We start from the raw sequence: 12040 nt of genomic DNA, 5'->3' as shown, positions 1-12040 counted from the left end.
ACCTTTAATGACACTGCTAACCAAAACACTAAATTTCTTCTTTTTTTTGCTGCAAACAAAACCAGCTCAGTGGGGTAAGGTTTTATCTTATATTGATAAGATGCTCTAATAGCAGTTGGGAATTATTTCGACTAATAAGAACTCTTCAGACTATTATTCCTGCCCCCTGCCCTCCCACTCCATCCATGTATCAACAATTAGTTAAATTTTCAACAATAGCAAAAGGTTAAAAAGAGAACATCAGCAACCAGAATACTCACTCGTAGGTTGAACTAGAGTAAGTCAAAGGCAGCTGTCATCAGCCAACCCCTGCTTAGTCCCACCCGCCAAGCCAAGATCCTGTGGACTAACTAAGTAAACCTACTAGTTATTCTGATTTAACAAGCTGACAAATATGCAAAGGAATTAACAGCAAAATTACCTCTCGAACTTCATCATCTTCTTCATTCGTATTATTTTGTCTGCTTTCTCTGAAACGACGTACCTGATTGTAACAGAAAAATTCACAAATATGTTACAAACATGTTTGTTATGTAAATACAAAATTGCTTAACAGATGCTTTTCATTTCAACATAAAACTTGGAAATTCAAGTATAGTTTTGTTTCACAAAAGATTAAAGGAGTCATATTTTCCCAATGACTTACATTAAAAATTCAGAAATATACTCTAAGAAAAATTGGCCACAAGCAAAATTATATTACCTGCTGCCAAAATGGCCCCTGTCATTGAAAAACAGCCAGTCACTACAGAGGAAGAAACTGCAATGTCTTATGGGTATTATACTTCAGTAAAATAGCTAAGAACAAAAACCTCTCTTTTAACAGGTTTGAGTTATTATTACACTACACAAATTATTCTTGGGCTCCTGGCTGTAAGTCATCCAGGAGGCTCTCTAAAATAGTGTCCAAAATAGGTGGGCCCTTGAAGATCCATTTTGTTAACAGTCAACCACTAAAAGTTTAATGATTGCAAACACTGGTCCTGGTGCCACAAAGGATACAAAGCTTCCTTTGTTACCAGTTGCTGTTCACAAAGCTCTTACAATTCAGTTATGCAGCTGGAGATACACTCCATTTATTTAATAATTTACTCAGCACATATTAACTGAGCCAAGCCACTATGTACCAGGTACTGCTGAAGGGGTGGAGACTACAACAATGAACAAGATTCAGAAAGTCTGCCCTTAAGGAGCTTATAATCACCGTGTATGTGTCTGTAGCAGAAAATCAGAAACAAAATATGCTATATTGTATTTTAGAAGGTATATGGATCAAGTCTAGTTGGAATCAGCTAGACTGGGAAAACTCTGTCTTTACCTCTGAGGAGCCTCTGGCATTCCCAGTGCCAATTTACTGATGGTTTCCTACCTGGATGAGCAGTCAGCATGACTTATGTGACCAGAGGGGCATTAAAAAAAAAAAAAACCCTCTCAACTTCTGCATGTATCTTGCCAGGTGTTCAGTCCTGGGTTTGCAGTGTACATACAAGGAGAGCAGGAGTGGATACCCAGTATTTCCCAGATCCCTAATGCCTGCCTAATGCCTCCCTCTTGCTGTACTGTACCAGCTGTCTTTAAATAAAAACCTTAAGTGAGATGCTCAGTGGAGTCTTAAGAGTCCTTTAAAGTACGTGAACCTGTGAAATTTTTGCAGGTGTTATGTGCTCCCAGAGAAATAATGCAGGGAGAGGGACGGAGTGTGCCAAGGAGAGGCTACAGGAGATCATCAAAGGCCTCACTGGGAAGGTAATAAAGCGAGGAAGTGACAAGGATTTTAAAAGGTAGGGAATGAACTTCACAAGTACCTAGGGGAAATCATTCCAATCAAAAGAAAGAATACATGCAAAAGCACCAGGGCAGAAACACTGTATGTTTAAGAAACAGCAAGGAGGATGCTGGGCTTGAGCAGACAAGTGGCTGAAGAAGTTACAGAAACCAAATCCAGTAAGGCCTTGGGAACAACTTTAAGGACTTTCTTCTCTGGCAGGAGTGACTTCATCTGAATTAAGTTAGGACCACCAACAGTGGAACTGAGGACAGAACAGAGGGTGGAGGACAAGAAACATGGGCAGGACAAGGAGACAGACCAGATGGAGGCAACAGGAGTAACTGAGGTGAGAAACGGCCATGCCTTAGACCACTGATAGTGATGGAGGTGGTGAGAAACAGTCACATTTGTACAGATTCTGAAGGTAGAGTTAAAGGATTTCCAGGCAGGATACAGGTGACAGAAAGAGAGGAATCAAGGATGACTTCAAGGTTGATCGCCTGAGCAAATGAAAGAATGGTGCTTCCACTAGAACCTTACAGGTAGGCTAGGGGCTAAGGATCAGTGGTTCAGATTGGGAATGTTGGAAGCTGAGGAGGTCTACTGAACATCTGAGTGGAAAAGTCTAGCAGGCTCTTGGCTACAGAAGACCTGAGTTGACAGAAGAGGTCTGGGACAGACTTTTGAAAAGTCATCACCAAACTGATGTTGGTATTTAAAGCCAGGAAGTTGGATGAGAATACCAAAGAATGTGTAGATAAAGGGGTCAAAGGACTGCATTCTGGAGACTCCAACGTAAGCAGGTTAGAGAGGTGAGAGCAATCAATAGAGACTGAGAAGACACAGATAATGAGGTGGGAAGACAACCTGAAGAGTGTGGAGCCCTAAAAGTCAATGGAAAAGAGGCTTTAAGAAGTGGTCAAATGAGATTTAAGATGGAGAATGGACAGTGAATTTAGCACTGGAGGTCACTGGTACGTTGACCAGAGTAAATTCACTAGAAAGATGGGGTCAAAACCCCGGAATGAATAGGTTTAAGAGAAAAATGAAGGCAAAGATTCTGAGCAGCAAATATAGAAAAAAATTCTGCTGTGAAAAATGAACAAAGAAGCAGAGTAAGAGCTAAAGGGAAATAAGATCTAGGCTCCAGAGTTTTGTTAAAAGAAAAAGCAGCATGTTTGTTATGATTCAGTAAAAGGGGAAAAATAATTGCTTTTTAAAAGATGGCATAGCATGTAATAGTACTCCAGGTAACATATGATATACCAAAAGCACTGAGTCATTCACAGATGAGAAATGAGAATCAGGGAAAAAACATGGAGCAGGCATTAAGTGCCAGTGTACTGAGGACTTACTTACATGTATTCTTTTAAAAGTCACAACAACTTTGATGGTGGTTCTATTATCCCTATTTCACAGATGAGGAAACTGAGGCAGAGAGATTAAAATAGCCCACTGACAGCTCCATAGCAAGTAAGGTCGTCCAGTCTGCAGTCCACACGCTTAGTCCCCAAGCTACACACACACACTCTCTCTCACTCTCTCTCTGTCAGAAGTCATTACGTCACTCCAGGTGTAGACGATCCTTTTGGAGGGGAGAGTATGAGAGGGGGGCTTGTTTTATTTATTTATTTTTAGAGCACCTTGGGTTCACAACAAATTAAAAGGACGTTACCTAGATTTCTCATACACCCTGTCCCACATATGCACAGCCTCCCCTACCCTATTAATATCAACATCCCCCACCAGAACTATTCAGTTGACACTCCACACTCCATACTCTGTATCACCCAAACTCCAGAATTTACCTTAAGGTTCACTGTTGGTGCTATGCATTCTATGAGGCTGGACAAATGTATAATGTATACATGTATAATCCACCACTTTAGTTTGATACAGTGTAGTTTCTCTGTTCTGAAAAACCTCTGTGAATCTACCTATTCATCCTCTCACCCAACCCCCGCCCAACCACATCTTTTTACTCCTGCCCAACCATATCTTTTTACTAAGTCCATAGTTTTACCTTTTCCAGAATGTTACACAGTAACGAATCATGTTCAGTATATCAAGTTACTTTTTCAGATTGGCTTCATTCACTTGGTAATACGCATTTAAGGTTCCTTCATGTCTTTTAAATGCTTGATAGGTCATTTCATTTTAGTACAGGATAACATTTCCTTGTCTAGATGTTTCACAGTTCACTTATTCATTTCCCTACTGAAGTACATCTTGGTTGCTTCTAAATTTTGGCAGTTATGAATAGAACTGCTATAAATACCATGTGCAGGGTTTTGTTTAGACTTAAGTTTTCAACTCTGTTGGGTAAATACCAAGAAGCATGATTGCTGAAGAGCATGGGAAGAGTGTGTTTACTTTAGTAAGAAACTGCCCAAACGTCTTTCAAAGTGACTATACCATTCTGCATTCCCACTAGCAACGTAAGAGTTCCTGTTGCCCTACATCCTCACCAGCATTTGGTGCGGTTGGTGTTCAGGAGTTTGGCCATTCCGATAGGTGTGTAGTGGCTCCATTTTCCTAATAACATGACATGTGGAGCATCTTTGCATATGCTCATTTGCCAATAGTCTATCTTGGTCTGTTAAGGTCTCCGGTCCATTTTTCAATTGGATTTTTAAAATTTTCTTACTGTTGAATTTTAAAAGAATTTTGCATATTTTAGATAATAATCCCTGATCATATATTTCTTTTGCAATTATATTTTCTCCCAGTCTGTGGCTTGTCTTCTCATTCTTCTTAGTCTTTTGTAGAGGAAAAGTTTTAAATTTTATTGTAGTCTAGATTATCAATTACTTCTTTAATAAATCATGCTTTTGTTGCTGAATCTAAAAGTCATTACCATAGACAAAGTCATCTAGGTTCTCCTACGTTATCTCCTGGGAGTTTTATAGTTTTGCATTTTATATTTAGTGGGGGATGGACGTATTATATTTATGGCACTTAACTGAGAAATCTAACCATGCTAAAAACTGATGAACCTAACACATCCAGAATCACAGAGTAAGGGGTTTTAAAGTGTGAATTATCTGCCTTCCCTGTGAAAGTACCTGGCATTTAATATTACTGGTTGTATACTAGCTGACATAATTAGGTTTTAAGAATTATGTTAAATAATTAAAAGTACAAAAATAAAAGTCAAGTGGAATGAGTTTTAAAAATAATACTTTGTTCTTTTGCTTAGAGGGAATTTGGAAAACACAGGAAATGATCTCTTATAATCCTACTACCTGAAATAACTACTGATAACATCTGGAATATTTTCTTCCACTCTTTTGCATACACACATACACATATTCACATAGAAAATAAAAATAATTGGGATCACATTGTGTATAATTTTACTTCTTTGGAATTCTTTTCCCACTTAACACTGAAAACACTTTTCCATGTTCTTAAAGTATAATTTTTAATAGCTGCATAGTATTCTATGGGCTTCCCAGGTGGCACCAGAGGTAAAGAACCCACCTGCCAATGCAGGAGACTCAAGAGACATGGGCTCAATGCCTGGATAGGGAAGATCCCCTGGAGGTGGGCATGGTAACCCACTCCAGTAATCTTGCCTGGAAAATCCCATGGACAGAGGAGTCTGGAGGGTCCTAGTCCACAGGGTTGAGAAGAGTCAGACATGACTGAAGTGACTTAGCACACACACATAGTATTCTATAATATCTATGTGCCAACATTTATTTTACCAAAACATTTCTGACTTATCCCCTGCAGGTAACACTGAGATAAACTACATCTCATTCAAATCTCTATCTCATTATTGTCTTAAGAAAATTTCCGAGGGCTGAGTTAAAGGGCAAATCTCTTGACATACACTGCCAAAATGCTTTACAGTGCAGCTGTTCAAACTCAATACTCTACCAACAGGGTACTAAATTTCTTTAACAAATTGTTGCTACTTTGACAAATAAAAAATTGAGTTTCTTTGATTATCACAGGTTAAATACCATTTTCATATGCTTATTAGCCATTTGTATTTCTTTTGTGAACCACCTATTCAGGTCCTCTGTTCATTATTTTATTAAAATGCTTAGTAATCTTAAGATTCATAAGAGCCCTTTAACATTATATTATGAATATTAATCTCTTATTCTGCGCACATACAAGTATGTTTTCCATGTCAGTACCATGTCAAAAAATTTTGTTTTTTTGACAATCTGACATGTAAACATTCAAAATTTTTATGTAGTCAAATCTAAAGAGCTTTTCCTCTGATTTTATGCTTACAGGAACTGCATTTTCTAAGTGAAATTCAAAATCTCAATTAAAACTTACTAAAAAATTGGAGTAAGTAGACATTTTCACCCTATGAGGTTGGTTCATTTTAAAGCACTTAACATTCATTAGGTATCAATCACTTTTGAGACTGTGTTCTAGACACTTATTAGACATTTCATAATTTAATCCTCATTTTATGATCTCAATTTTATAGATAAGGAAACTGAACAAATCAGAGAAGTAGTGATTTACCAGAAAGAAATGCAGAGCTACTCTTAAGAAGAGACTATCTAAATATTAGATTTTCAAACCCAAATTATTCACCTCTTCATCGATTTTATCTTCTAGGGCATCAATATGACGTTCTTTAAGAAATCGTTGTGTTTTTTCCAACTGATATTTCACTAATTCCTCTATGGCATCTTTTTCTTCCTTGTCCACAAATTCTTGTACTGCTTCACCCATTCCCCTTTCTGTTAGAAGTGAGAGCTGTACGTTCTGTAAGAGACAGAAAATAGTATTTTCCCTACAAAACAACTCTATACGAGCAAGGAAAATTACAGAATAATCTTATCAAGGAAAAAGATAAAAAAGTTATCTAGTTACTGGAGGAAAAATGAAGCAAAGCAAAAGAAAACAAAGGACAGTAATTAAGACTAGAAATATTACAGGCCAAAAACAGCAAAGTATAAACAAGAAGCGGGACTAAGAGTTCAGGACCTATGAAAACGGAGAGGCCTGAGTGCCTGGGACACAGACTGCAGAAGTGGGAGCTGATGATGAGATTAGGCTGACCAGCAGGCAGGCAGAACTGTTTGCTGTTTAGTCGCTCAGTTGTGTCCAACTCTCTGTGACCCCATGGACTGTAGCCCATCAGACTCCTCTGTCCATGGGATTCCCCAGGAAAGAATACTGGAGTGGGCTGCCATTTCCTTCTCCAGGGCAGAATAGTGGCCCTCCTGAAGATGTCCACATCCTAACCTCTGGGACCCATGAATATGTTACATGGCAAAAGAGAATTAAGGTTATAACTGGAATTAAGATTGCTAATCAGCTGGAAATAAAACGGAGATGAGCAGGGACTATCTGGGTGGGCTCAGTATAATCACAAGCATCCTTCATAGCAGAAGTGGGACACAGAAGGGAGTCAGAGAGGTCTATCTGGGGAAAAACAGCAAGGCAGATATAATGTTGCTTGCTTTGAAGATGGAAGAAGGGGCCTTGAGCCAAATAAGGTAGGAACAGCCAGAAGCTGGAGAAGTTGAGAAAATGAATTCTACTCTACAGCTTCCAAAAAGGAACAAAGCCCTGCTAATATCTCAATTTTAGTCCAGGGAGAAGAGTGAATTTCTGACCTACAAGATTGTTAGAATAATAAAGTTGCATTGTTTTAAACCACTAAATTTATTTCAGCAGCAACAGGAAGACAGCATAACCAGAGGATCTCAAAATGGCATACACTCATGATAATAAGAGTAGCGTCTTTGTCCTGTGGCTATATAATAAAGCAATTCTGAAATTACATCCTGATGCAAGAAAATTAAATCCCAGATTCAAACTTATGTAGCAGAGGTAAAAGGAAAGAGGATAACAACAGCAACAACAATACACAATAACCATGGTGTTAATAACTAACATTAACTAAGAGTTATTTTTCTTGGTATATAATAACTATAAATGAGTGTAACTGATTATCATCCTACTTACTTCATGGAAACACTGTGAGGATTCATTTTGTTTAAACTGTCAATTATACATATCCTAAACTGAAATCTGTTATTATAAGATCACCACTAATTCAAATGGAGAACTGTAATTAAGAAATTACCTTCTCTGCAGTTTGAAAATACTGTTTTACAAGGTCTTCAACCCTTAGTGTTGTTCCTTCTGAGGGTTTTGAGATGAACTTGCCAAAGTTGATCTCTTCTCCTAGAAAAAAAGACATCCACAAGGAGAAAAAAAAAGTTTCTATTTTAATGTTGGGGCCTTCCTGGTGGCTCAGTGGTAAGGAATCCACCTGCCACTGCAGGAGACGTGGGTCCAATCCTCGGGTCAGGAAGATCCCCTGGAGAAGGAAATGGCAACCCACTCCCTATTCTTGCCTGGAAAATCCCACAGACAGACTGTAATCCGTGACAGACTCCAGTCCACAGACACTACTAAGCACATACACACACCTTAATGTTAAAGAACCCAAATTCACTGCACATTCCTGCCAGTGGAGGAGGTATGGCCAAACTTTATCAACTGTCAGCTTGCTCAACGTAGTAAATTTTGAGACAAAAATATGGCATTTTTCTAGTTTTAAGAGTCTTTCCCCCCAAGTCTCTACTTCTTTTCCTGATCTCCAAGTAGCATGTCTCTTGGCTCCGTCCTCAAGGGTGGTCCACAGATCTCTGGGAGTTCCCCATACTGCTTCAGGGGGCTCAACAATCACACGAAGACATTAGTTACCTTTTCCACAGTATTGCCACTTACACTGATGATATACAAGCAGCCCTGGGTAAAACTGCCAGTGCCTTGGGATGAGTGAAGGCAGTGGCTCTACTAATAGTCATCACCTCGTAGTCACAGTTCAGAACAAGACAAAGCAAACAGCCAGTTTCACTAAAGAATATCCTTGATCAAACAGCAAAAGTTATTCATTAAATCTGGGCCCGTAAGTACATATCTGTTTAATATTCTGAGAGACAAATGGGAAGCATGTGTAGTAAAGCAGATTTACTGCATTCTTACACAGGATGTTTGTCTCAAAAAACAGTACGTACAGAATAAAAAGAGTACTGGGTAAGAAGTCAAAAAGCATAGGGTCTAGTAATATGCTCTGTTCATAACTTCTGTCAGGGAAAATGAATATTAACTGTCCAACAGGTGTGTGACATGGTGTGGAAAATACATTAATAAAATGATAGGAGACAGCCTGTAATAGCTAACAATTACAATATGAGATGGTAAGTGCTACAACAGAGCTGAGAACAAAAAATATGACACACCAAGAAGAACTGAGCTATTTCTTCCCCAAGAAGACTGAAAATAATGTACAGATAGCAAATGCTGTTATCATTTGACTCAAGACTTGCAGAATGAGTAAGCAAAAAAAAAGAAAAAATACTTTAGGCAGAGAGAAAAGTTTATGCCATGGCTAAAGAGGCACATGGATAAAGAGACACAAAGTTCAGCATGCCTCTTGCAAAGCAGTGAGGACAAGTGAACAGGAATCCTTTTTGAATTTCAAGATGGGAAAATTACTTCTTAAATATGATTTCTACATTTCACTATGCCAGACACTATGTTAAGACCATTTACATACAGTATATCATCTAATCCTCACAACAGTACTATGAGGCAGATACAGTTATTATCCTAATTTTGATGACAAGAAAACTAAACATCAAAGATTAACCAATTTGCATGATTTCACACACATAGTTAAAGTAGCAGAGCTGGCCAAAACAACAATTTCATGCTTTCAATACAATATACGAAAGGGTCATTGTTTTCATTCGGCAGTTAATGTTTAAGCAGAAAAGGGATCATCAGAACAAAACTGACTACGGATGAAAGCACAAATAAAATAAGGAACCAGTTCTAAACTCCATATTTTCACAAATGCTATACCAATGAAACTCCAAGGAATTGATAAGGATGAATGATTAAAGTAAATCATCATCAATATCTAGCTAAAATTAATAGCATAAAAACCAGTCTCTGATACCGATTATTTTCCCCTAAAACAGTATTCTATGAGCTCCATTTAAATATCCAAATGACTACTTCAGGCTGAATTAACAGTACACACCATTTTGATCACAATTTAACTGTGAAAATAGAAGCTCATTAAATCAGGGTTAATAAAAACCAATGTGGTGTATATGTAAACAATCAACATATTTTTCTATTAAAATTCAGACTGAATAGTTTTAAAGAGAAGAGCCACTGTATTTAAAAAGGACCAATATTTCTTATGAAGAAGCACTATTTCAGTCAGGTGACCTGTTTTTGATAAATGCTAAAATAAAGGCAATTAGTTTTCACAAAACTTAATTAGCCCTTAAGTATATATTCTGGAACATCTCTTAAGACTGGAATCTTAAATCATATACTCTGTGAAGTTGAAATATTTAGCTATAAAATTTTAGAGTATATTTTCTAAACATTAAGAATATATAGTAATAATAGATATGTTAAACACTAAATCTACAAAGTATGTGTTGTTAATCAGCAACATATTTAAAAAAAACTATGAAAGCCATCATTTCTTTACTGACAGCCACAGGTTTACAAACGATTGCTACCTAGTTTTTGCCCGCATGCGTGTGTGTTTAGTCACTAAGTTGTGTCTGACTCTCTGAGACCATGGACTCCTCTGCCAGGCTCCTCTGTCCATGGAATTTTCCAGGCAAGAATACTGTAGTGGGTTACCGTTTCCTTCTCCAGGGAATCTTCCTGACCCTGGGATCAAATTGACCACAGCTGGCTCAGTGCTAGAGCCTGCCCACCAATGCAGAAGACATGGGTTTGATCTCTGATCCGGGAAGATCCCACATGCCTTAGAGTAACTAAGCTCATGCACCACAACTATTGAGCCTGTGTTCTGGAGCCCGGAAACTGCAACTACTGAGCACACCTGCCAAAACTACTGAAATGCAAGTGCCCTAGGGCCCCGAGATCCACAACAGAGAAGCCACAGCAATGAGAGGTTCCCACACCCCAGCTACAGAGTCGCCCCCGCTCGCCAAAACCAGAGGGAAAAACTGCAAAAATACAAAGACTCTGCATAGCCAAAAATATACCTTTAAAAAGCTGCTAAAAATATCTTAAAAAAAAAAAAAAAGGTAACCAGCTTACCCGTGTTTTCCTTTTGTTCTCTGTGCCTGAAAAAATGGATAACATCTTTTGGATTAGCTACCCGATCCACAAATTTCTGGCTAAAGCGAAGAACACTGAACGGTTCAAAGCCTCCACTATAGTCCACCTGGAAATACAGAACAAGTTACAAAGGCTAGCATACAACAAAGCACCAATTTCAGTATTTATGGAAGACTTTTAACTTAGTACTGTATATTAAGGTTCTACAATTCATTTTAAAGATCATGATGATGTTATACCATTTATTCTATGAAAAAATAAAGCTTCAAAGGTTTATGCTTCTGCAAAACATTGTTTGATGGAATTAAGGTACAGCAAGAATTCCCACAATGTCAGAATCACTGTATCTCCCCATGGTAAAAACTAACAGTCTAGTAACCAAGAATATCATCTGAAAAGGACATGAAATTTCTAAACAAGTTTTCTTAAACTTTTAAAACAGATATCCAAATAGAATGCTGGCACTAGATGCATTTATTAATTGGTTTATCATGTAAGGATAAGCTTTCACATCAGACAAAAATAAACACTGGGAAAATCCATGGAGGAAAACAAGCAAGTCTATGAGCTTTGAAAAATGATCACCTTCAAAACACAGGACAGTCAACTCTTGGTATTTCAGGGGGATTGATTCCAAGACCCCTGGCTGGGAACAACAAAGCCTGCAGATGCTGAAGTTCCTTGTATAAAATGGCACGGTTCAATCAGCCCTCCATATCTGCAGATACGAAACTGCAGGTACAAGAGGGCTCACAATTTCTATTTAGAACTAACAATGGTTCTCAAGGCAGGCTTTTCCTAAAGACATCTCTTATGGCATCAAGCCCCTTACAAAGAAAACACTACATCTCTTCCTAACAGACATAATCATTTTCCTAAACCAGCTGTTCTCAAAGGATGCTCTGGGAACCAGCATTATACCACATCATCAATCTTTCCAGACTACTCCTGACCTCCACCCAATTACACTCTCTGTCACACTTAGCACTAGCTAAGACTCTGTTCACATATTTACTATTTGTTTATAGTATCTCTTCTCACACCTCCACCTCCTGTAAGCCTTGTCTATTTTACCATCACTGTCCACTCCCCACTCTCACATGCAGAAAAGAAGGCACTCAATGACCATCTGTTTGCTGAATTAGTGAATCAGTGAAGGTC

General features: G+C 38.2%; 1 protein-coding gene across 5 annotated transcripts in view; it reads right to left on the bottom strand.

The window, feature by feature from the left end:
- Nucleotides 1-12040, bottom strand: part of MRE11 (MRE11 homolog, double strand break repair nuclease) — a 72471-nt gene that overhangs the window by 27243 nt on the left and 33188 nt on the right. For 4 of the 5 annotated variants that reach the window (XM_070473699.1, XM_020895466.2, XM_070473700.1 and 1 more), the window contains 4 exons: nt 10859-10985; nt 7839-7939; nt 6335-6508; nt 422-484 (listed from right to left, as the gene is read on the bottom strand). In XM_070473699.1, coding sequence (XP_070329800.1) covers nt 422-484; nt 6335-6508; nt 7839-7939; nt 10859-10985 — 465 coding nt within the window. The remainder of the gene's footprint in view (nt 1-421; nt 485-6334; nt 6509-7838; nt 7940-10858; nt 10986-12040) is intronic. The other variant, XM_070473701.1, reaches the window with a different exon arrangement.

This window comes from Odocoileus virginianus, chromosome 10 (assembly GCF_023699985.2).
Source record: "Odocoileus virginianus isolate 20LAN1187 ecotype Illinois chromosome 10, Ovbor_1.2, whole genome shotgun sequence".
Lineage (NCBI taxonomy): Eukaryota > Metazoa > Chordata > Mammalia > Artiodactyla > Cervidae > Odocoileus > Odocoileus virginianus.
The sequence above is the reverse complement of the archived record's forward strand: the minus strand, read 5'-3'. Positions and strand labels throughout refer to the sequence as shown.